The 25815-nt window shown below is 47.5% G+C and overlaps 1 protein-coding gene across 2 annotated transcripts; it reads right to left on the reverse strand.

The window, feature by feature from the left end:
* Positions 1 to 1099: 1099 nt before the first annotated feature.
* STX5 (syntaxin 5) lies at positions 1100 to 19977 on the reverse strand. 2 transcript variants are annotated; one of them, XM_077324343.1, is made up of 12 exons: positions 19800 to 19977; positions 19307 to 19438; positions 11272 to 11500; positions 10423 to 10493; positions 9561 to 9616; positions 9153 to 9223; positions 8804 to 8920; positions 7741 to 7797; positions 6068 to 6149; positions 5822 to 5922; positions 5390 to 5511; positions 1100 to 2594 (listed from the first exon to the last, which is right to left on the reverse strand). In XM_077324343.1, exons 3-12 carry the CDS (start codon positions 11479 to 11481, stop codon positions 2435 to 2437), a joined length of 1047 nt encoding a protein of 348 aa, XP_077180458.1. In that variant the 5' UTR covers positions 11482 to 11500; positions 19307 to 19438; positions 19800 to 19977; the 3' UTR covers positions 1100 to 2434. The 2 variants fall into 2 exon arrangements, with proteins under 2 accessions (XP_077180458.1, XP_077180451.1); XM_077324336.1 differs by lacking the exon at positions 19307 to 19438 and having other exon boundaries at positions 19800 to 19975.
* Positions 19978 to 25815: the final 5838 nt, after the last annotated feature.

Raw genomic sequence — 25815 nt, forward strand, 5'->3', positions numbered from 1 at the left:
ACTGTGCTAGTCAAGGGGTGTCTGTGGCCACGTGTATGCCTTTTGAAGGGGCGCATGTGATGGGGAAGAGCTTTCCGTTCAGCCTAACTGCCTGGAGATGAGCTGTACTTCCAGGGGATCCCCAGCCCCTACCTGGAGAGTGGCATTCCTAAACCTCATTGTAGTGCAATGCTAGAGTCACAGCTCCAAAGCAGCCAATTTTGCCTGGGGAGCTGATCTTTATAGTCTGGAAATGAGCAGCAATTCCAGGATATCTCCTGGGCGCAACTGGATTGGGCCGGCCCCTGGAGCGCCCGCCTCCAGATGCCGCCTGTGAGATGCTCACCCACCCTTCCCAACAGATGTGCCCTGGATCCTGCCGCTGCTCCACAGCCTAACTGCCCACCCCACGAAGCCACTAGCGGCCACACCTGCCACCGCCAGCCTTCGCCTGCACCCGATCGACCTGTCCCATCCAGCCAGATGCGAACCATGAGCCGCCTTCAGCGTCTCGTACCTACAAGCTCCATACCCGCCTGGCTCCATGACGGGAGCCCCTCGCCACTGCCAAAGAAGCCGCAACGCCGTCAGCCAAGCGCCGCTGCGGCCCCACCAGCACCGTCGCCTCCATGACGCGACAGAACGTGAAGCCCAGTGCCGTGGACATCAGGGACACGGCTGACTCCCTCCATCGCGGAGCGCCACACTGATCCCCCCCCCCGCTACCCACTGCCCCACTGCCTTTCCCGCAGATGCCAACGCTATGCCGGGATAAATCCACCGCCCATCTCCCGCCCCCTCCCACTACATCCGCATGCTGCCTCCACAGCCCCTCCTCCAGCTACCTCACTAGCACCTGTTGCATTCCTGACTGCAGCAGGCTTATCAGCTAGTCCTATATAAAAGGGAATCATCTTTCCTTCTGCAGCCACTAAGAGCTACTCCCAATCAGAGACGATAATACTGAGCTACCTGGACCAATGGGCTGACTTTATATAAGGAAGCTTATTATTTTTCTCATCGGTGGTTCAACGTGGTTGGAAAGTATATATTACTATTCCAAGAAAATAAACATACTGACCACAGTCAAGCGTATACAATACAGAAGAGGCCAAAGGTGTATTTTTTAAAATACATTTTTAATAGCTTTTGAGCGCAGGCAGGAGCCTGGGCTGTTCTTCTCCGGACTGAGAATCAGGTATCATGACCACTACCCACCCCTTCTCCTCTCTGCTAGGTAGACAGATTAACCGGGCCAGCACACGAGATGAAAGTGTGCACTGGGGGGGGGGGGGGCTAGAAAAGAACGCTGACAATGGAATGTTAAGGCCATCTCAACTGGAGGAGGGGAGCAAAAGCAGACTGGCCTGAAAATTAGGTGATGGGGGAATGACAATGGATGACCCTTAGCTTTGAATCAATGTCAATTCAGCCCCTGTAACCTAGTCAGGAGGGGAGGAGTGAAACGGCCTCGGCTGTTTAGAAAACTTAGGGGCAGTGGGAAATTTTCTACAATTTCTTCTTTTTTTGGGGGGGGGGGAGAAGAACGGGGGTTCATAGCAAAGGCCTAAACTGCTTTGTTGCAAGAGGAGGCACTATTGGGTGAATTCATTTACCAGAAAGTAGTAAAGTGTGTTTAAAGAGCCCAGTATCTATAAGAGATCCAGGTGCCTTCCTGAAGCATCATGGTGAAGGAAGGCAGGGAACAGAGCCAAGCCCTGCTGACCTCCCACCCCCATGCAGGTGAGTTGGCGTACTCTGGTCAACCATATCAAGGATAAAGAATTCTCCTTCTAGGAGAATTATGGGGAAACGAAAAGAGGAAAATCCTGTTCCACTCTGCAAAGAGCCAAATCTATTCCAGACAGCTATTTTTGGCCTGTACTAGGCAAATTCTGCTTGCACAGAGGAGCCCCCCCACTCCGATCCCAACCACATCTTACAGCAGCAAGAAATACTTAAATATCCCAAAAGAAGGGAAGACTTAATATGCACAGGCCCTGTGCAAAAGGCACAGCCCAGGGGCAGCTTGCTTCTTTCCTCTGCGTACAGTAAAAAGATGTCATGTGGGGCTGGTGGTCCGTACCAATGAGAAGAAGGGGGTGTGTGGATCGGTTAATGCTTAAGTCCCAGGTATTAGGGGCAAGCAGATAGTATAAAGGAAAGGGAAATAAGATGCTGGTCCCTCTGCACACCCCCGATGGGTCATGCCCCGTCAGGGGGAGGAGGGGGAAGAAGTTGAGGCAAAGCCCTTCACAGCATAGTCCGAATGCTATTGCACTCTGAATCAGAGTGGCCCCGCTCCGGGCCAAAAGTCACAACGAGTGAGGATGGCTGTCGCTACCTCTTCAGAGCCAGACACGCAGCGGGGACCTCTGCCTCATGCCGGCTACCAGAAGATCGAGTCCAGCGTCCCAATACGGGAGGAGCCCAGGGGAAAGACCGGCCCTCGCCATCAGGCCAGGAACACCACGAAGATGATAAAGAAGACGATGAGGATAAGGAAGATCTTCACCATGAGCCAGCGGTTGGAAGTGACTGACTGGAAGTACTTCAGGATCTCTGTGTGTGCGGCGTCGACGTTCAGCTGGGCGTCTTCCACGTTGGCATCGATTCTGGGGAGCGGCAAAGAAAGAGCGGGTGAAGCCTACTCATTCTTAAAACCTGGCAGCCTCCACCCCATAGAAGTTCAACGAAAAAGGGTTGGGGCAGGCGGATAATGGTTTTGTTAGCTGTTTTATTGTCGTCGTCGTCCCCATCCCCCCCCCCCCCAAATTTGGCTGAGCACATGTAGCGATCGACTGTAAGTGGAGAGTAACCTTCTCCTTGGCTGAGAGGTTGCTGGCTTTTGGGCAGCAAATTTATTAGCTGTTTTTGCCAGTCTGCTGTGAAATTTAAACATACTGTGTACTGTTTGTTGCTTTGAACAGATTTGGAGAGGCAGGGCATCTCTTATTCATTTAAGCCAATAAAGCTGGCTCATCCTTATTCCTACTCCGCTTCCATTCTACACCTGGTGAAAACCGGTATTAGAGGGGTAGCTGCAGGAGCACTTCTGTTTGTTACTTACAACCATTTTTAGATTATTTTAAAACTTGAAACTGTACAGATTTTTCAATTGTTAAAATGCTGTTGCGAACGGTCTATAAACCTCAATATATAATAAATAAAGACAGACATAAGTTTTCAGATGACAAAGAGAGCTCTGACACTCAAAAGCTTGCACTCCAAACATCTTGATGGCCTTGAAGGGACTACTGCAGGGGTAGGTCAACCTGTGGTCCTCCAGATGTTCATGGACTACAATTCCCATGAGCCCTGCCAGCAAACGCTGGCAGGGGCTCATGGGAATTGTAGTCCATGAACATCTGGAGGACCACAGGTTGACTACCCCTGGGCTACTGGACTTCCAAAGCACAAAAAAATCAGTCCAAGACCAGTGGCTCGGAGATTTCCATGGACAGAAGGGATTTCCACTCACAGACCTGGACTTCCCTGCTTCCCTCCCCTAGGGCCTTTTCGCACGGGGATCTTTGTTGCAAATTGTTTGCGGAATGAAAAATCGCCATTTAAAATAGTGGAATTCGTCGTTATGCATACCTGCCTTTGTAGTGGAATCAGTTGCGTTTTTTAGCGTTTCCCACAGGCTTCCGGTCTCGGCAGAAATCGCTAGAAAGGAAGCGCTATTGCGAAGCTCGTCCCGCCCCTGGCCGTCAAGCAGCCAATGGGCAGCCGTTAGCATGCTCCCAAACAGCCCCTTTCCCTTTAAGAAAGGTTTTTTTAAAAAAAAAACAGACCCATAGCAATGAATCTAGGTAGATTCGTTGCTACGGAGAGACCCATCCAGCTGCCTAATGTGAGCTGTCGTTTGATTGTATGATCGTTGGCACACTGCCTCGAGTGATAAACCCCCCCCCCCCTCACGGGCCCGATTTTCGGCTGAATTTATGTGTAAAAAATAAAGGGACTTTATTTCAGCAAATGGGCTTTTATGTGGTTTGTGCTTAGTGACTAAAGGTGAAGGACTGAAGCCAGGGAAGCCTCTAAACAGAAAGAGGCTCGCTGGTGCGTTTATCCCCGCTCGCTCGGAGAAAAAAAAATGGCGATCGCTTCGCCGGAAGTTTGGAGGAGAGAGCCAGGGGGAGGGACTTTGAAGAACCAGCAACAATGGTAACGCACAGGTCTTTAGCGCTACTGTTGCAGATTGGTTGCAGGAGTGTATCGCTATCCGGAGGGTGAATCCACTTTTCTGGATTCCCCTGAAAGCGCTACAACGAAGCGCTTTTTGTGGGTCGGTTTCAGGATTGTTGCAGATTGTCTACGACGTCGTGGGTTATGGCAAATTAGTAGCGTTTCCAATTAGCAACCATTGTGCTATTTTGAAGCCGTGCGAAATGGCCCCTAGTGTTCCCCAAAAGGGAGCGCCCACCCAAGAACAGTCTGAAGCAGCAAATGGAGGCCTGATCTGCAAAAATCACTTCCTTCTTTTCACAGAAACGCCTCCTGTGGATTCAAGCTACTACATTTCCCTTTTTCTTCAGCACACAAGCTCCCGAAATAAATAATAAATAAAAAATCAGGGGGTTTAAAACCCAAAATATCATCCATTAAACCAGCCCTGGAAGGATTTCCCATATGGATGGGAGTTTTTAAAATTTGTTAAACATTTACCAGGTCGTATGACCACCCTCCCCAATTAGCCAATGATGGGCTTGGAGGGGAAGAGGGGTAGGAAGAGGGGGGGGCTCTGGTGGGCTCTGCTTCCCAGCCATATTCTTCATGATCACACCATTTCTGGAGTTCTCGAAGCCTAAAGAATATTCCAGGAGTTTCTCGAGAGTAAAAAAGTTGAGAAAGGCTGACCTAGGAACACCTCTGTCTCTATAGCCTCTCAACAGTTGCTATAGCTCAGCTGAGTAGCTGGCAAACTACTGGGTCTTTAGGGACCCGAAAGGAGCGCTGAAATCCCCACTGGGCAATGGGGAAAGACGTGCAGCTGGTCCTCATTACCATAATACAACACTGGGTGAGCAGACATCCCTGGACTCAATCCCTGGCATTTCCTGCTAAGGGCTCTTATATCCTTATGAAAGAGGTTCCTCCGCTTGATCCTCTGGAGCAGAGGTAGTCAACCTGTGGTCCTCCAGATGTCCATGGATTATAATTCCCATGAGCCCCTGCCAGCATTTGCTGGCAGGGGTTTATGGGAATTGTAGTCCATGGATATCTGGAAGACCACAGGTTGATTACCCCTGCTCTGGAGGGAGGCCAGGACAACACTGAACTGCATGGATCGGTGATCTCACTCTTCACAGGGCACCTTAACAAGAGTTCTGCAACAGGCTGCTGGGCTTTCTACCCAGAACAATGCTAGAGAGAACGTATCTCTCCCCTGGTTCTCACACAATACCTCTGGATGGTCTCCTCTTGCTCTTTGACCATGTGGGCCAGCTGCTGAAAGATGGAGCCCAGCTCCACAATGGTGGATTCGATGTTCTGCATGGTGTCTGCCCGGCTTTGAATGTACGAATCCTGAAAGAGGGCAGAGGGGAGAGGAGGGAGGCAAGGTTACTGCTTGCAGATGGGGAGGCCCGGACACCGCCCTGTTTTGCTAAGGCAAGCCTGTGACCCTTCCTCGATCCCACAGGTTGCCTCTTTCTTCTGAGAAACGGGGGGGGGGGGGGGAACGGGACACAGATGTGTCCTTTGTCAGTCAGCATGCTGGGCATTTTATGTAGGGGGGGCCAAATTTTTGAAGTTGCCTCTCTCATCACTCCACACACTCTCCCTCCCAAAACACAATGCCTACATCCTCCACACACACAAACACACTCCAAAGCACCTGTTCATTAATTAGCTGCAGCTGCTGGCTCATCTGGTTGTCCATGTTGATTGCCACATCCCCCGAGCGCCGGGGCTCATCCTGAAGCGTAGCAGCTCCACCTGCAGAACCAACTGCCAGCCATCAGTGCCTGCAGACCGAGGGTCAACCGCCTGGCTTCTCCCATTACCCCCCCCCCCAGCCACAAGACATCAATGCCCGCTTCCAGTCACTGGGGAGACGGCAGGGTGCAAAACGTTGGCTCACCTAGATGGCTCGTGGAGAGGGGCATGGCGGACACCGGTGTGCGGGAAAACTGTTCTCGTCGAGTCTTCTGCTGTTTGAGATTCTGGAGGAGGAAGCGGGGAGAGGTTAGAGCGGGCTACCTCAGGAAGTCAGGTGCGCACCTGGACAGCGGAAGCACGCAGGGCTTGCCACAAGCTCCAGATTTTGCCTCTGTGCTCCCAAGTTAAGGCAGTTGGGTCATTCCAAAGAGAGCAATGTACTGGATCGCACCAGGCTTTCTCAACCAGGGTTTTATAAAACTGTTGGTTTTCTTGACAGTCATGGAAAGGTTTCCCAAACAGGTGGGAGTAAACAATTTTTTTAATACTTTTAAAAATTAAACCTTTATCAGGTGATCTATGTGGTCATTGATGGGCCTAGAGGGGAAAGGAAGGAGAGGGGCTCCAGGTGGCCATTTATTAGGATTTTTATATTGCCTATTCTTTACAGCTCTGGGGGGTTTACATGGAACATTGCATACATTTACATGGAACATTATAACGGTCTGTCCACAGCTCTGCTTCCCAACCATGTTCTGCACACCTTTGTGCCATTTCTGGGCCTTCTCAAAGCCTGAAAAGTGTTGCAGGGGTTTCTCAATGGTAAAAAAAAGTTGAGAAAAGCTGGATTACATGACGGCTAATCCTGCCCCAAGAGCCTCTTGTGGCGCAGAATGGTAAGGCAGCAGACATGCAGTCTGAAAGCTCTGTCCATGAGGCTGGGAATTCGATCCCAGCTGCCGGCTCAAGGTTGACTCAGCCTTCCATCCTTCCGAGGTCGGTAAAATGAGTACCCAGCTTGCTGGGGGGTAAACAGTAATGACTGGGGAAGGCACTGGCAAACCACCCTGTATTGAGTCTGCCATGAAAACGCTAGAGGGCGTCACCCCAGGGGTCAGACATGACCCAGTGCTCACACAGGGGATACCTTTACCTTTAAATCCTGCCCCGCCCTGCCCTGGGTGGCCCAGGCTAGCCCAATATTGTCATATCTCGGAAGCTAAGCTCACTCAGTCCTGGTTAGTACTTGGATGGGAGACCTCGGACGGCGTCCACGGTTGCTACACAGAGGAAGCCAATGGCGAACCACCTCTGTTCATGTCTTGCCTTGAAAGCCTCATGAGAGTACAATGTAAGTCAAGCGCAACTTGATGGCCCTTCCAACTGCTGAGCTCCTTCAATGTGTATGAAGCCACCTTGTGCTAATTTCAACCGCAGGTCTGTTGACCCCGGTGCAGTCTTCTCCGACAGGCAGTCGCTCTCCAGCCTCACTGCCAGAAAAGGGCCTCGCTACCAGAGTCCCTTAACTGGAGATGCCAGGAAAGGAACACTATTAAAAAGAACCTCCCCGATGTCTAGTTAGCATTATGGGTTAAGTCTGCCGTCCCATGTGGCCAATTCTCTCTCTCACACATACTCATGGGAATGTTAAAAGATCAGCTCTACTTGGTCTTCATTTTTCTTCAAAGCAGAAACATGGAAAAGAAGCAGATGGGAAATGGGGAAATAAAGCAAAGGCAGAAAATACTTTTGCCCCTTTGATCTGCGGATGGGTCAACAGCACAGCTGACATCCGAGGCGGCCAGTTTGTTTTGGGGAAACTCCCTGGGGTGATGCTGGAGAGTGGGGGCGGGGGATCCACAAGATGACCCTTACCTCTGTTCGCACTTCCAGGACAGATTTGAAATCGTTGGACATGGAGGCTAGCTTGGACTGGAAAACAAGGGGAAGGGGAGGATAAAAAGAATAAGAGTTGGTTCTTATATGCCGCTTTTCTCTACTCAAAGGAGTCTCAAAGAAGGTTACATTTGCCTCCCCTTTCCTCTCCCCACAACAGACACTCCTGTGAGGTGGGTGAGGCTGAGAGAGCCCTGAGATCACTGAAGAAGAAGAAGAAGAAGAGTTGGTTCTTATATGCTGCTTTTCTCTACCCTAAGGAATCTCAAAGCGGCTTACAATCTTCTTCCCTTTCCTCTCCCCACAAGAGACACCCTGAGAGGTGGGTGAGACTGAGAAAGTCCTAATATTGCTGCTCAGTCAGAACAGCTTTATTGGTGCTTTAGCAAGCCCAAGGTCACCCAGCTGGCTGCATGTGGAAAAGGAGCAGGGAATCAAATCCGGCTTGCCAGATTAGAAGTCTGCACTCCTAACCGCTTTACCAAACTGAGTCCCTAAAAGAGATACTGAGGTAACCCGGCAGACTCTCCTGCTGGCCTCTATCAAAGAGCCCCATCCCAGCACCTTCACCTGGTTATTACTACCTTGCAAATGAAGTTAGCTTCTACTGAGACCATTATTATTTATTATTTTTAATAAATTCCCCCCCCCCCTTTCTCTCCAATGAGGACCAATTCTCCATTTTATCCTTACAAGAACCCTACAAGTTAGGTGAAGCTTTGAGATACTAGACTACATTTCTGGTTTTGCTCTAAGGCAAAGACCCCCCCCACCAAAAAGGGAAAGGGAAAGGGAAAGGGAAAGGGAAAGGGAAAGGGAAAGGGAAAGGGAAAGGGAAAGGGAAAGGGAAAGGGAAAGGGAAGAAACACCCTTAGTATTGGATCTGCCATTATGGAGAAGAAAGCCTAAGTCATTACTTATGAGGGCAGCTTCCCATCTGAGTTTGAACTGTCCTCAAGGTCTAAGCACCAGCAAATAAAGGAGGGCCCTATATTGCCTGCAAAGGCCACCCCCCAAATCCCTGAATTTCGTCCCGCCTGACCTGCAGCGACACCACCACGGTGTTTGAGTGAGTCTGCACGTGCCGCCCGCTCTGGCTGCCCTTGGCCTTCACGAACTCCTGCAGCTGCGCGATTTGCTTGTTCAGGCTGTTGATGTCCTGTGTGGGGAGAAACAAACCCCCAAAGGAGGGTGACCAGGAAGGAACTCCACAAAGAGATCTTTCATTGAACATCTCCCCCCTCCCGTGTGGCTGGCTCTAACCTTCCCTTGGCTGCTTTCCCAGCTTGCTTTTCTTACAGCAGGAAGGTTGTTTTTAAAAGGATGCGGGTGGGGAAGAAGCAGGACCATTTTCCTGTGTTCTTCCACCTGCCCCAGACCGATTCTCTCACCTGTTTGATTATATAGGTTAGCTCCTCGATCTCTACTGCCTTGTCATCGAACAGGGATTTCCGCTTGGCCACTGAAAACACAGAGTTGGAGCTTTGATGATGAAGCCTCCTTAAGCCCTGTCCTCTCTCTAATTCCAGCTTTGATATTAAGACTAAAACCTCTGCAAGGCGGGGCTACCACACACTTTTTATTAGGGCGAGGGGGTCTTATATGGGTTAGCTACAGCTTCAGTCCACAAAAAAAAAACACTAAGTACTCTGCTCAGGCTAATACTCACCCCCCACACACACACACACAGACATACCCTTGCCTAAATAAAGCAGCACTGAAGGCCAGCCAAGAAATGCCCCATTTCAGAAGGCTTCCTTATTCCCTTCTGCCTCATCCAGCCCTCCCCAAATACTCACAGATCGTTAACTTCTCCAGCTTGGCGAAAGTGTTGCTGAGGTCCTTCCCAATGCGCCTGAGAAGAACAAGCAATTGTGTTATCAACCAAAATGTCCATGCTCATGACTTACAAATTCTGTGTTACTGTCATTATTTTAAAAACAGAATTCAGAACTGTCAATGCGCCTTAATTAAAAAGAATCCATCCCAAGCCCCAAGATGAGTTCTCTTCTGTGCAGAAGGTATGTAAAATCAGGAAATCCAAAAACATATTCTGCCTTCACTAATGATGCATTCATCATCTGGGCAGAGAACTGAGGTAACTGTGGGTGGGCAGGTAGTTGTGAGTTTCCCGCATTGTGCAAGGGGTTGAATAGATGACCCTGGAGATTCCTTCCAACTCTACGATTCTAAAGACTGCAATGAAAACTCATCTCCCCAATACTATTCACTGAGCCACAACATTCTAAACTAGGGTTGGGGTGGCAAAGAAAGGCATTTCAGTCCAGGTCTGCCTTCCCTGGAGTGAACCTGGACCACAGAATACAGGATTTTGTTAATGCAAAATTCCAGCAGCAACATTTATGATAGAAGAGGGGAGGGGTTGAAAGAGAGGAGAATTTAGGCATGGTAGACCCTGGCATCAGCAAGATTTCTGTAAGCTACCATAGTGTCCCAATCCAATCTAGCCGACACTTTATGAAAGCAGAGAGCATGAGCTGACCAATTTCAGAGGGTGACCCTGCTTCACCAAGCTGTGACAGCCAAACATTGCTGAGCCACGGTTCTACACAGGGAGAAGCTAGTCAGCTCTTGTAATGTGCCTCACCCTACACCCCGCATTCTCTTACTCTCTGGACATCTCCACGCAGCAAAACTCACTTGGCCATGACGGTGAATTCACTTCTTTGCCGTACAGCGTTCAACGCTGGTTTGCTCAGCTGGAGGCCATTCTAAAAAGATGGACAGGGGTAATCATTAGCATATTAGTCCCAAGAAATGGAGGGAACATTCCGAGTGTCCTGTTGCTGCTGGACAGGAGACATGGCCGAGAGGGAAAACACAAGCAGAAAGACCCCAACAATGCCAGTTGAAGCCCCTCCAGGAGCTGATGTTGGCAAACACTGCCGTCCATCTGAGGCTGCGGCACTTCCAGGACAATACTACAGCTCTAACTTAGTTGAAGGCAGTTTTGCATGCTCACGCTGGCCCAACTTCTTCTGTGGGTAGCTGGCACAGTTCTGCAGGGCCTGCAAGGCAGAGCTCTTCCCCCAAGCCTTTGGTTGGGGTCAATAACCTTATAATACTTAGAGGCCCTCCCCAACAAAATGCCCCCCCCCCCACTGAGACACCCAGCCTGGAGAAGACCTACCAGTAGAGAATAACTTCTGGGTGGAAAGACAACAAACCAACACTGCTATTATCCTACCTGTTGGAATGAGCTCCCAGAAGAGCTGAGGACCCTGACGGAACTGACTCAGTTCCGCAGGGACAGCAAGACGGAGCTCTTCCACCCGGCATTTGGTTGAGGCCAAACTAAGAAGAGATCTATAGACCCTCCCCCAATGTTCTAGCATAGGATGTCTGCCCTGGATGTATGGCAGATAGGTGGGTTGGGGAGGGTGGAGATGTTTTTTAATTTGGAGCTGTAAGAGCAGCTGAAATGGTGCGCTAAGCACAAAGTTCATACAGGGCCTGCACTGCACGGTTTGCCCCCCGAGTGGTACTCACCTGTCTGCTTTGCAAGGACTTGCAGGCGGAGAGGAACTCCTGGGTGCGATCTTGACACGACATGGTGTCAGGCTGGAGCGGAGGCGGTGCTGCTGGGGCTGGGGCTGGGGCTGGGGCAGCAGTGAGCGGGGGCAGGACTTGCGTCTGGGAAGGCCCCAGGTAAACGCCTTGTTCGGTGTTTCTAGAGCCGTGGCGTTTCCTCGTATTCATGGAGGCACATAACCTGGTGCTTGGAGGGAAAGGAAAGCAGACGGTCAGGACCCAGCAATGGAAATGCCATCAGAGTACCCATCAATGGAAATGGGTCAGAGACCAGATGTTCAAAAGGCCAGGATGGCTGTTTTATTTATTTATTTAATAATTATTTGTTGGCTTTCTATTACTCACCCTCCTGGGATAGCCAGCTCGGGCTGTTGGTTAGCTACCTGTTTCCTAGGCTCACAGTAACTGATTGATGAAGAGTTGGCTTTTATACCCTGCTTTTCACTACCCAAAGCTTCTTACAAATCGCCTTCCCTTCCTCTCCACCCAACAGACACCCTGTGAGAGGAGGTAGGGCTGAGAGAGCTCTGAGAGAAACTGCTCTGTGAGAACAGCACTATCAGGACTGTAACAAGCTTAAGGTCACCCAGCTGGCTGCATGTAGAGGAGCAGGGAATCAAACCCAGCCCACCAGATTAGAAGCCGTCACCTCTTAACCACAACACCAAACTGATGCTTGGACAATGAGAGCTTGGAAAGAGCAAGAGAGTCCACAACTTTCAAGAACTGTACTTTCAAATAAGATTCCCACTGTAGTCTGAAGATAGTTCATAAAGTGGGGTGGCCAAACTGTGGCTTCTCAGATCTCCATGGACTACATTTCCCATAATTCCTGGGAACTATAGTTCATCACCATCTGGAGAACCACAGTTTGGCCACCCTTGTCATAATGATGGAATGGAAAGAGAAACAAGCTGCACTTAGCAGGCTGAATGCAAAACGCCTTCTGGAGTGCAGAGGTCTCTGTCCACAGCTCTGATGCTCAGCAATGGATCTGTTGCCGGAGAAGAGCACTTCCTTGCTTAAGTTCTGGATTGCTGTTGCTAGAAGTCCACACCCCTTGGGGAGCGCACAACGATGAAATCTTAGAAAAGTTTCCTAAAATCAGCAGTGGATCTTGGAAGACTGGCAGAACTAAACTAGACAAAAAATAAATGCACACACCCAGAAAGAAAGGTCTCCAGTCTCTAAGAGAAATCCACTGCCCCACAGCCACTACACTTGACTCTCTCCACTAGCACAAGATGTAACATGAACACCACAGTCCCAAGAAGAGATCTGAGTCACAGTTCCTTACACTTCATCCCTTCCCATGTATCCGAACTTCTGCAGCATTTAAATCATCAGGAGTCAAATAAGTTACACCAATATGCTGTGTGTGTGTGGGGGGGGAGTTCACCGTTTTGTTTTTACTTTGAGCACAAACGGTATTTACTCAAATATAAGTAAAAAAAGAGGAGGGGGTGATCTTACTGTTCTATCCAATAACAAAATCTCTGGGGCTACGACACTGCACGCGAGGGATCGTCTTCCCTTGAAAAGCTTTGAAGCTCGCATTTCATTCTGTGTTGCGAGCTAGCTTCAAAGCATTTCACAATGAAAGATCTTGCAAACCGCCACCACCTTATTGGTGCAAAGTATTGCAAGGGCTACCAAAGGACATATTTGATACATGATGAAAGATACCTTTGCAGAGCTACCAACAGCTGTTAACTACAGATAATGGGATCTTTTCAGGCAGAAAAGCAAGCTCAGCACTGGCAATTAGTTCAAAATGGACTGGAAAGGAGGCTGTCGGGGTCAGTCTGTCAGCTTCCTGCCAGGGTCAGGTATCAATGAGGTATCAACAGGCGTTTCTTGATTCCAGCTGCCACTGCACTGTCATCTGTAAATGGGGGGGGGGGGTGTTTACCGTCAATGATGAATGATACACAAAAAAAAGACCACCCAACTACAAAAATACTGCAAACAAAAAACAAACCAAGCAAGTTTCTTCTTATCCTCTTCAACTTTTATCTACAGGTAGAAGACTTGCCACGGCGTTCCCCGGTTCCATTGATGCTTTCACAAAACAATTATCTTCAGTGACAAGTAATCCTTTTATGCTGATCAATAACCGCTTCCAAGAGAACGGTAAATTTAGGACAATGTTCTCTGACCCTGAGACGTATAACAAAGTTGCAATAAAATGTTGAGCAAAAATGTGGAAGGCTGGATGGTGGACAAAGCCTTCGGGAAATGCTAAATCTGCAGCCGTTATAGTCAACATAAAAGGATTAGTTGTCATCCAGCTCCAAGCACATATACCCTATGGCAAGGGTAGTCAAACTGCGGCCCTACAGATGTCCATGGACTACAATTCCAGCAGGGGCTCATGGGAATTGTAGTCCATGGACATCTGGAGGGCCGCAGTTTGACTACCCCTGCCCTATAGTGTCTTAGCACTAGTGTCTTAATCGTGCTGTCTGGTTATGGTTAGAGCAGCCTTTCTCAACTTTTTTACCCTTGAGAAACCCCTGAAACATTCTTCAAGCTTTGAAAAACTCCAGAAATTGCAGAGCTGTGGACATGCCCACCTGCGCCCCCCTCTCCTTCCCAGGCCATCACTGGCCATGGGGGAGGAGCAATTCGACATTACCATATCACCCGATTAGATGTGTAACAATTTTTTTTTAATTGTATAAAAAATTAATTCACTCCCACCCATTTGGGAAGCCCTTCCAGGGCCATCAAGAAACCCCAGGTTTTTACAAAACCGTGGTTGAGAAAGCTGTATGTTAGAGAGAGTTCGGTTCTCAATCATACATTCATTTTTCTTCTGGGGCTCTGGTGCAGTTTCTACCCCACCTCCTTCTGCTTGGTGTAGCCAGTTTAGTGTAGTGATTAGGAACGCCAACTTCTAATCTGGTGGGCCAGGTTTGATTCCCTGCTCCTCCTCCACATGCAGCCAGCTGGGTGTCCTTGGGCTCGCCACAGCACTGATAAAGCTGTTCTGACCGAGCAGTAATCTCGGGGCTCTCTCAGCCTCACTGGGGAGAGGAAAGGGAAGGCGATCATAAGCCACTGAGACTCCTTCGGGTAGAGAAAAGCGGCATATAAGAAGTACTACTACTACTCCCTCTCCTCCCCTCTTCAAGTTAGGGCGACAAGCTACCTCCTAACATCTGTGGGTCGCACTCGGTTGAGCTTATATCAAGTCAGGATTCTACAGATTTGCTTCCCCTAGTTAGTACTTCAGACAGCACAGCGGCAGGGTTTATTTGGACCCCTCATGGTTACATAAACCTGCAAGAGGTCAGCTATCCTCATGGATGATGAATATCGTCGATGCTTCCTTGACAGAAAGTTAGTTCCTCTATCACTGAAAGAGGCAATTGTTGGGTTTTTCGCCGAGGAAGAAAATCAACACTGGCTGCAGCAAACCTGAATAATTATAGGCCAGTAACCCATCTGCCCTTTTCAAGCAAGGTCTTTGTAAGTTCAGAGGCTTCTGGAGCAGGGGTAGTCAAGCTGTGGTCCTCCAGATGTTCATGGACTACAATTCCCATGAGCCTCTGCCAGCAAATGCTGGCAGGGGCTCATGGGAATTGTAGCCCATGAACATCTGGAGGACCACAGCTTGACTACCCCTGTTCTGGAGGACACCTATTATGTTGATTGCTTTCAGCCTGGCTGTCATGCAGGCCAGGACACACACAAGAAAACCCTGTGTTGGTCACCCTGATGGGGGATCCACACAGGTCCTCCCTGGGGGAGTGTGTTTCTGCTGGTTCTTCAGGTCCTCTTGTGAGCTTCTGGTACCATCAACCATCAGTATCTTTTGAAATACCAGGCAGAGACGGGTATGACTGGTGCTGAACTAGGATGGTTTCAATCCTCCCAGGAAGGCAGGTTTCAGAAAGTGGTACAGGTGGCTTAAGGAGCATCACAAGCTGCCACTAGGTCTCCTAAACTTTTCCAACACCTACATCAGCCACTATCACCATCAACCAAAACAGTTACATGAGGCTTGCACCTCAGTGAGGGTCACAGCTCACCTGTTGCTCTGAGGATGGCTGATTCAATGTGGAAGACACCTACCAAACACAAGCCTCACGGGTTAGGGACCTTGCCCACTTTTCTGAAACATGGGGCAGGTGCTGCTGTCTTCAATAGAGCCACACGGGGCAGGCTAAAGGGCCACAGGTGGCTCCTAAACCATGGGACTGAATATCACTAATCTATATGAAACTGCAGCCAAGTCATGAAAAGGAGATTAAGACTGGGAAGGGCAGCTATGAAGGAGTTGTAAAGATGTACTGCTGGCGACCAAGATCATTCACACCATAGTATTCCCCATTAACGTACAGGCGTGTGAAAGCTGGACCATGAAGACAGCTGACAGGAAGCAAATGGGTTCACTTGAAATGTGGTGTTGGGAGTTTTTGGGATACTGTGGACTGCCAAAAAGACAAATAAGGAGGTTCTCAAATCAAGTGGACTCTCCTAGAAGCTAAAAGAACCAAACGGAGGCTATTGTACTTTAATCGCATTATGAGAAAAAAAATCAATGGAAAAGACAACAATGCTAGGAAAGGCAGCAGGAAAAGGGAAGCCAACATGAGATGGATTGGCTCAGTCAAGGAAACCACAGCCCTCTGTTTACAAGACCTGAGCAAGACTATTAATTACAGGACATTTTGGTGGACATGGATTCATAGATTTGCCATAAGTTGGAAACTATCTGATGCCACTTTACAGACACACACAATTGCTTCAAGGCTCCGATCAAGAGATCAGCCAGGGGATGAGGGGTGAGTTGCCAATGTCATTTTGCTCACTCTACGAACACTGGACATGGGCATAGTCCCCCTTGAAGAAGCAAGCTTGCAGTTTGGGAATAGATCCTGATCCTGACCATGCAACAGAACTCGCCAAGAGTGTATTTTTCCAGCTCAGGTTGGTTCAGCAGCAACAACCTTTTCTGGACAAAGGTGGATCTGGCCACAAGTCATATTGTCCACCAGCCTATTCTCCACCAGCTGCAATGGTTACCAGTTGAATTCTGGATCAGACTAAAGGTTCTGGTTATTACCTTCAAGGCCATACGCGGTCAGGGCCCAGTGTACCTGAGGGACCGCCTCCCCGCCTATGCCCCCAAAAGAGCTCTGCGCTCTACTACCACCAACCAGCTAAGGATCCCTGGCCCTAAAGAAGTCCGTCTGGTCTCGACCAGGGCCAGAGCATTCTCTGTTCTGGCCCCTACCTGGTGGAACGAGCTCCCAGAAGAGATCAGGGCCCTGACGGAGCTTAAACAGTTCCGCAGGGCCTGCAAAAAGGAGCTCCTCCACCAGGCATTTGGCTGAGACCAGACGTAATCAACAGCGACCAAGGGCCTCTGCTCCCCCCCCACCCCCCCCTCAGAATTCAATAAAGAAACCACCCCCCTCAGAATCCCAGCAATAAGCCCTGGACCTGTTTGTAGTACTATATTGTTATACCGTTATATTGTGCTGTTATTTTGGTTACAATTATTAGTTATCAGTTATACATGTTACAGACTGTTTTATGTATTGTTCTCTGTTATGATGTAAACCGCCCTGAGCCTCCGGGGAGGGCGGTATATAAGTATGATAAATAAATAAATAAATAAATAAATAAATAAATAAATAAATAAATAAATAAATATATGCCTTGGTAACATCCAGCTTTGATCATTGTAATGGTTCAGAAGGACTACCTTTGAAAATGGTTCAGAAGTTTCCAATTGGTTCAGAACTCAGTGGCAAGGTACCTAGAGGAATTGGCTGCAGTAAACACAGAACTCTAACATTGTGCCAGAAGAACAGCTAGATGTCTTTTAAGGCCTAACTAACTTAGGTTCCTGGTACCATGACTTCACCTGTACATGTCAGTATATTCATGCTCTGCGGCTGGCCAAAGAAGCCTTGTTGTAGGAGGCCTCCATTGGAGCAATATGATCAGAGGGAACCCAAAAAGGCTCACTCAACTCCAACCTGTCCCCCCCCCAAAAAAAATGCAGACAGTCCTTAGAATCACAGAATCATAGAGTTGGAAGGGACCTCATGGGTCATCTAGTCCAACCGCCTGCAGTATGCAGGCCACTCACATCCCTATCGCTTATCTACTGTAACCTGCCACCCCCTTGAACCTTCACAGAATCAGCCTCTCCGTCAGATGGCTATCTAGCCTTTGTTTAAAAATTTCCAAAGATGGGGAACCCACCACCACCCAAGGAAGCCTGTTCCACTGAGAAACCGCTCTGTCAGGAACTTCTTCCGGAAGTTTAGATGGTATTTCTTTTGCATTAATTTCATCCCATTCTGGTCCGTCCCTCTGGGGCAAGAGAGAACAACTCTGCTCCATCCTCTAGATAGCAACCTTTTAAGTACTTGAAGATGGTTATCAAATCCCCTCTCAGTCCTCTCCTCTCTAGGCTAAACTTACCAAGCTCCCCCAACCTTTCTTCATACGTCTTGGTCTCCAATTTTCTTCATACGACATAGGAGTAGTATGAAGTTCTTTAGAGACTTCCATTCATCAGCTGGAAACTTTTTATTATTATTCTAAAAGTCTTTTTTAATTAAAAGTGTTCCCAGTGTTTAACAGCTGCTATAGATTTTCAATTGTTCTATGTGGATTTTTAATCTGTAAACTACCTTTAAATGAAAACTATTCCAATAAATAACAATATTTAGCCAAGATTTAAAATTAACTACAAATACTTTTGCATTTTTTTTACTTTAAAACCTTCCAGGGTCACCACAAGTTGGATGCAACCTGACAGCACTTTCCATACCATGTCAAACTAATATACTAAGTCAAATCTCAATAAATCTTCCAGTTCAAAACTGCTCACTGGTAAGATCAGAACAGACCTAGTTCATATAACACAGATAATAACTTATGAATTTCAATACTGCAAGATGCAGTAATGCAACTGCTACCTTAAATGGCTGCTTTCTAAGAAACAAATTCACAGAAGGCGAATCTACCAATAATGAGTAATCAATATAAGTAACTGAACCTCCATGAAGAGAAGCAATGCTTCTCTAAACAACGCTGGATAGGGCAGTATATAAATTAGATAAATAAATGAAATAAAAATAAATAACAGGTAGGGCTGGACTACACAGTTGTTCTGATCCAGCAGGTCTCATGAATACCAGATACTAGGGGAAATCTACCAGTTTACATCCTGCTCAGAAACTTTTTATTGAAAGAAGCTACAGAAAGCCCAAAGTAGCCTGATTTCATCAGATCTTAGAAGTTAATCGCGGTCTGTTCTAGTTACTAACTGGAAGGGAAGCCACTAAAGATGTCCAAGGTCACTACACAGAGAAAGGGCATGGCAAACTACCTCTGTTCATCTTTTGCCATGAAAACTCCATGAGGGGGATCACTAGAAGTCAGTTGTGTCTTAACAGCCTTTTCCCCCACTACCAAAGGAAACTCATTTACCTGGCTATTGCTGAGTGGAACTCCCTGGCCTGATCCAGTGCAGTGAATTCTTAAGCTCATATAGGAGAGCCATAGTGGTGGTAGCAGTTACTGGGTTCAGCCAGCAATCCAGATTAACATCCTTGTTTGGGGAGTTATTTTAGATCCATTTCTCAGCCTGAGAAGCCCAAGCGCTAGGATGAGAGCTTCGTTATTACCAGAAAGATGAAGTCTGTAGGGTAGAACGGCCTTCCACAACAAGCCAAATGGCAAGTTCTGTGAAACAGGAAGCTGTTGCTTTTTGCTTATATTGCTCTATAAAAACAATAACCACCACTACCACACATTGATGGGGGGCTATATAATCTTCTCAAGATCGACACGCAAAACCACATTACAAGAATCAGGCACCCCCAGCCTGCCACCAGTACACCAGTCCAAACGCTCAACCATCCCTCAGCACCACACCAACTTATTTATTTATTGTATATTTCTATATGAGCCATGCTTCCCTCCCATACGATGGCAATTAAGACATACAGTGTGAACCAACCTGCTAATTCGAACAGTCTACTAAGAAGAGGCAAGGAAGCCCTGTCCTAGAAGGGCACAGGATGCAGGAGGAAGACAGGCTGGGGGGCCACTGTCAACAGAAAGCGGCAGGAAGCGGAAAGGCGGAGCCCTCCTGAAGCATATATATATATAAAGAAGAAAGAGAAAGAGCTTAGACCACTGAGTGTGGAAAACATCGGGGGGGGGGGAGAAGATGACCACTGTATAGGAAAGGTACAGAATCCAAAAAAGGAACCATTTTGTGGGGTACACGGAAGGAGGGGAAGGGGAAAGGGGGTGGACCACTATTCCCAGGAAAAGGGGGGATGGAAGAGAGGGCAGGCGGGGGAAAGGGCCACTATCACGACAGGGGGACCCTTTTAGGAGGGGCACGCCAGTGCTGAAGGGAGGGAGGGAGTTGTGAGGGGGGAGAGGAAGGGGGAGCGTTTAGGACGCAGCACCCCGCCCCCGGGGGGAGGGTCCGAGGGACTCACCGGCCTCGGAGACCTGATTGCGACGTCCGGCTCTGCGCGGCTCCCCCAGCCCAAACACCGGCCCCAGGAACGAAGGAACAAACGCTCCGAAAAGAGGGCGGACCGTCGACGTCACTGCCACGTACCCTCTTCGGCGCGACGCGTCATACGCATGACCCGAGGGGGGGGTGAAGCTTCCACCACGCCCCTTCGACGTCCGCCGGCGCTGCCTTTTCAAGGGGCCGCTCTGCCATTGGCCGCAGCATGGAGGTAGGCGGGCCTCGGTCAAAAGAGGGCATGCGCTTCATGGCCCGGCTCCTGAAGGGATGTCGAGCGCAGAGAGGGCGGGGCTTTCCTTGTTGCTAAGCGACGGGGACTCAGGAATGCCAAGCGTTTGAGGACCTGAGATGACATTCCTGACAATCCTGGGCGCGCTTGTTGTGGGCTGGTTGCATTGAATAAAAGAGTGTAGGACTGGTGTGAAGGACCATTGAAACAGGGCCTGTGCCTTTAACAGCGGGATGGCTGGTATGACTAGGGTTGCCAATCTACAGGTAGGGCCAGGAGGCCTCTCAGAATGAAGACTGATTTCCAGAGATCAGTTCCTTTGAAGAAATCTCTATATGGCATCTTTCCCAGCCAAGGTCCCTCTGCAGGGTCTACCCCCAAATCGCCAAAACTGGCAACCAAACTCAACAGCTGAAGCCCATCTTAGCCTGCAAAAGCATGGACAAAGGGAAGAAAGCTATTTCACCTGTTGCATTAAAAAGTTACCATGCATAACAATATCGTAAAGGCATAGGAAACCTGGGAGGAGAAAAAATGGGTTCAGTCCTCAGAGTTCAAAACTGTCATTAATTCATAAATGAGAATTGACTGGATGGTGTCCTAACACACACATTCTAGTCTTTCACATTCTTCCTGTGATTTGTTGTGCTTCCATCGCTAATCAATGTCATATTGTAGTTAGTAGAGGCAGGGAAATTTTTGTTGTCTATCATAGTCATTAGCAGAATGACTTTTTTCTCATTCCATTCCCAATAATAAATAATATAATAAATAATAAATATAATAAATCAATAAAATAAACAAAGTAGCAAAACGTGATCATTCGCAAAGCAGAAGTCCCCGCATACTCAGGGGAACTCCACAGGTATGCAGAAAAAATACCACTTCTGTAAATTAACCGAAATATTCCCCCACCCAAAATAATCACCTAAGTGTGATAAGAAATAAATAGAAGCATGCATTGTTGATTGCAGTTGGGAATTATAGAGAGGGGGGAAGGAAAAGGAAATCAACCTCTGGAGCTCCTGTAGATTTGTGGAATCTGGAGGGAAGGAGATTAGAGAAAAACGAGGTATAAAAACCATTTTTCTTCACCACCATTCCTGCTAACAGAATAATTTATTTTTAGACTCTGCTTTTCACTACCCAAAGGAGTCTCGAAGCAGCTTTCAATTGCCTTCCCTTTCACTCCCCATACAGAAAAGAACTACACAAAATCATAAAGATAGATTCAAATGAGTAGCCATGTTGGTCTGAAGAAGCACAATAAAATAGTAGGGTGTGACCCGGGAATCACTGGCTTTGACAGTTTTATTTCTGATATATGTGAACTACAAATGGGTTCGAGGGGTCTGATTGGCTGGTTTGGCAGGGGATTATCACGGGGCTGTGTGTGGATGCTGTGACACAGTTTACTAATGTAACAGGATTAACTTCTGCTTATATATTCCTACTGTTATGATGGTCAGTTCTTAGTCTGACGAAGAGTGCTTGCACTTGAAAGCTCACACCTTGAATAAATCTTTGTTGGTCTTAAAGGTGCTACTGGACTCTGATTTTATTATACAAAATCATAAAGGAATTACCCCTGCATTATCAGGAAGAAATCCTTGCAGATACATCAAAGGAACTTTGACCAGGTACCTTTTATCTTCTGCCCAAAATACACAAACCGGGTAACCCAGGGCGCTCCATTGTCTCAGGCTTAAACACTATCACCGTTGGGGCATCTGGATATAGAGACTCTGTTCTAAGACCCTATGCCAGGGGTAGTCAAACAGCGGCCCTCCAGATGTCAATTGACTACAATTCCCATTAGCCCCTGCCAGCGGTTGCTGGGTATTATAGTCATGGACATCTGGAGGGCTGCAGTTTGACTACCCCTGCCCTATGCCATAAACACTCCTAGTTATTCGCAGCACCACAGGCTATCTGCGGAAAATACAGTCTTTGAACTACCTTCCAGAGAACATAATTTTGGCCACCATGGATGTAAAATCTCTATATACCAACACTGCACACAAAGATGGATTGCAAGCCATAAGGAATACAGTTTCTGACAACACCACAGCTACCAAATTGAGCCATTTTGTTCTCCCCCATAATCACTTCAGATCTAGTGACAGCTTGTTCCTTGAGATCAATGGTACAGCCATGGGCACCCAAATGACTCCTCAATATCCTAACAACAGCTTCCTAAACACCCACCCACTCACACCTCTCTTATAGTGATTCACTGATGACATTTGTATTCTCTGGACATATAGTAAAGAAGCCCTGGACACATTCCACCAGGAATACAATGAATTTCATCCCACCATGAACCTGACAATGAAACAATCTGCAAGAAATAAATTTTCTGGACACTACTGTAAAAATACACAGTGGACACCTAGAAACCACTTAGTACCAGAAACCTACTGACTAACAAACATAGAATCATAGAATCATAGAGTTGGAAGGGGCCATACAGGCCATCTAGTCCAACCCCCTGCTCAACGCAGGATCAGCCCTAAGCATCCTAAAGCATCCAAGAAAAGTGTGTATCCAACCTTTGCTTGAAGACTGCCAGTGAGGGGGAGCTCACCACCTCCTTAGGCAGCCTATTCCACTGCTGAACTACCCTGACTGTGAAAAATTTTTTCCTGATATCTAGCCTATATCGTTGTACTTGAAGTTTAAACCCATTACTGCGTGTCCTCTCCTCTGCAGCCAACGGAAACAGCATCCTGCCCTCCTCCAAGTGACAACCTTTCAAATACTTAAAGAGGGCTATCATGTCCCCTCTCAACCTCCTTTTCTCCAGGCTGAACATTCCCAAGTCCCTCAACCTATCTTCATAGGGCTTGGTCCCTTGGCCCCAGATCATCTTCGTCGCTCTCCTCTGTACCCTTTCAATTTTATCGACGTCCTTCTTGAAGTGAGGCCTCCAGAACTGCACACAGTACTCCAGGTGTGGTCTGACCAGTGCCGTATACAATGGGACTATGACATCTTGTGATTTTGATGTGATGCCCCTATTGATACAGCCCAAGATGGCATTTGCCTTTTTTACCGCTGCATCACACTGCCTGCTCATGTTTAGTTTACAATCCACAAGTACCCCAAGGTCTCGTTCACATACAGTGTTACCTAGAAGCGTATCCCCCATCCAGTAGGCATACTTTTCATTTTTCTGACCCAGATGTAGAACTTTACACTTATCTTTATTAAATTGCATCTTGTTCTCATTTGCCCATTTTTCCATTGTGTTCAGATCTCGTTGAACTCTGTCTCTATCTTCCGGAGTATTTGCCAGTCCTCCCAATTTGGTGTCATCTGCAAACTTGATGAGTAGTTGCATACCTCTAGCTACCATCCTAAACATACCATATGATCCACTGTACACAGCCAGGCTCTATGCTATAATCACATCTGCTCCAATCCTACAGACAGAGATTCTCGACAACAAACTTTCTTGGAACTGAAGTACCTACCCAATGAGGTCAAGAAACAGATTAACAAAGTCAGAATGATACACAGAGAAAACCTATTAGAAGACAGACGCAAAAGAGACAATAACAGAACACCTCTAGTGGTCACATATAGCTCTCAACACAAAACTGTTCAGTATATCATCAGTGATTTACAACCTCTACTAGAAAAATGCAGTTCATTCACAAGTACTAGGGGGAATCATATGTGGCTCTCCAGATTAGAGGCAGCTGCTCTTAACAACAATAATAATACTTTATTTGTATAGCCCACCATTCCCGGTTGGCTCAGGGAACTACACCAAGCTGGTCATTGTCTAGTCCCTGTACCAATCAGGTAAATGGCACAATGAAACAGAAAACAAACTAGGAACTGAAAGGTTGGATGTCTGTGCAATTTAGAAAACATATTACCAATTTATATAAACGTTTATTGCGCACAGTTTAAAAAAAAATTATTTAAGGTTAAAAACACACACAAAGCCCATAGGACATTATTGAACATTTATCAGACACAAAAAAGCAAAACGTACTTTCTCTATATACTCCAAAGGGTAAGAGACAACTTCCATCCCCCCAAAAAACACAGTGTGTTGTGGTGTAGAGAGTGCTGTGTTCCATGAAATTGGTATTGACTGAATAAAGGAGTTAGGAATTAAACTGGAGGCATTCATACAGGACATAACAGGTGTATGCACACAGTCTTCACTCAGCGAGTTGACAAAGTGTGCTAATGAGTGTACAGTACGTACAAGCAGCCACAGGCTGACTCTCTCCAAGGCTCATCAAATCCAGTGGTTTAACCTTTAATCCACTGCTACCCACCAAATACACTTTCTTATCATTGAATCCACCCCGCCCCCAAACCACAAGTGAAAAAATCTGGCCACAAAACAACAGAGGTCTCCTTTGTTTTTATAGGCATATTTGGAATATATGCATATGATGCAGATTTCAGGCATACACTGAGGGAGCTCCTTAGGCATAACAACCAATGTGGGGTTGGCAACTGCAGACTGAGAAATTCCTAGAGATGTGGGGTGCAGCTTGGAGATATGATCTCTGCAGTCTGGAAATCAGATATAATGCCAGGAGAACTCCGGACCACGTCTATATGCTTTGTTTTCCTTTTTTTTAAGGGCCTTGGGGGGAAACCTAGGCTCTAGTATTTTATTCTCAGCATGGGAAGGGTAAAAATTACATTCCTCCACAGTATCAAAAGCCCTAGCAAGGGGAGTGGAGGATTGCCTACAACTGGAAATGCCCATTTGCTCCTAAAGTTCTGAATGCCCCTTCCACAGATTTATACATCACAACCATTTTTTTAAAAGCCTGATCCTGCTCAGATTCTCAGAGTGGTGAACCAGATGTCTCCAGAATACACACAAACCAACCTCATAATCCCCCCCTGCTCTTATCTCCAAGATCTGTAGCAGTAGAAATTAGAAACAAGAGTCCCATAGCACCTTAAAGACATTTGTGGCAGTGTAGGAGCTCATGAAAACTCCTACCCTGCCACAAAATTTGTAAAGTCTTTAAGGTGCTACAGGAGTCTTGCTCTTTTCTACTGCTACAGACAGACTAACACAGCTACGCATCTTGATCTGTATCCAAGATTTAAGACAAAGCTGCCTCAGGAGATTCCATATTGTTATCCTGGCTAACCCTCATGTTATAGTAAACACTAGGGGCCAAGCCCATTGCATTCAGGAATACAATGGGCACTAGATTGGGGTGGGTGGGAAAAACACTGCAAATGGCCTGCCCCCAGGACCTGGAAAGGCTGCAGGCAGCTGTTATGGAATTCTCTGGCAGGAATCTGCGGCCTCCAAGCCTTAGAGGGAAATGGAAGTGGAAGGAGGAGGGATAGTCAGGGGTGGGGGACAAAAGGTGATTGGCTGGCTGCTGGACAGACAGGCAAGCCGATTGGAGAAGGAGGCACTCGGGGTGGGACAGCCACCCTGAGTGGGTGTTAAGCGCTGAGAGGCACTTAAACCATGAGGCACATTCCTCCTCCAAGCCCTTACCAGAAATATTAAGGGGAACAGATGTAAAATGTGTAACTTTCTAAGCCAAATTGAAACAGCCCATTCTCCATTGTGGCCAGCTATGGGCTACATTTGGCTTGGTGGGGTCACAAACGGGGCACACAACTGGTACATAGCATAACGACAGAAATCCAAGCAGCTAGAATCCCCATTCCTTTCATTCACTTGTCCAGACGTTCCCCTTTAAGTCCGTTAGAACACCAGGCATTGATATTTCCGATGGCAGAG

The sequence above is a fragment of the Paroedura picta genome, chromosome 1 (assembly GCF_049243985.1).
Source record: "Paroedura picta isolate Pp20150507F chromosome 1, Ppicta_v3.0, whole genome shotgun sequence".
Taxonomy (NCBI): domain Eukaryota; kingdom Metazoa; phylum Chordata; class Lepidosauria; order Squamata; family Gekkonidae; genus Paroedura; species Paroedura picta.

What these genes read in the sequence shown, in the direction of transcription:
- STX5 (XM_077324343.1), bottom strand. Translation starts at nt 11,481, where the DNA reads ATGAATACGAGGAAACGCCACGGCTCTAGAAACACCGAACAAGGCGTT. An exon ending in GCTGGAGAAGTTAACGATCT is followed by an intron (nt 9,224 to 9,560) that starts GTGAGTATTTGG and finishes CTGTGTTTTCAG; the next exon opens with TGGCCAAGCGGAAATCCCTG. An exon ending in CAAGAGGAGACCATCCAGAG is followed by an intron (nt 2,595 to 5,389) that starts GTATTGTGTGAG and finishes GCCGCTCCCCAG; the next exon opens with AATCGATGCCAACGTGGAAG.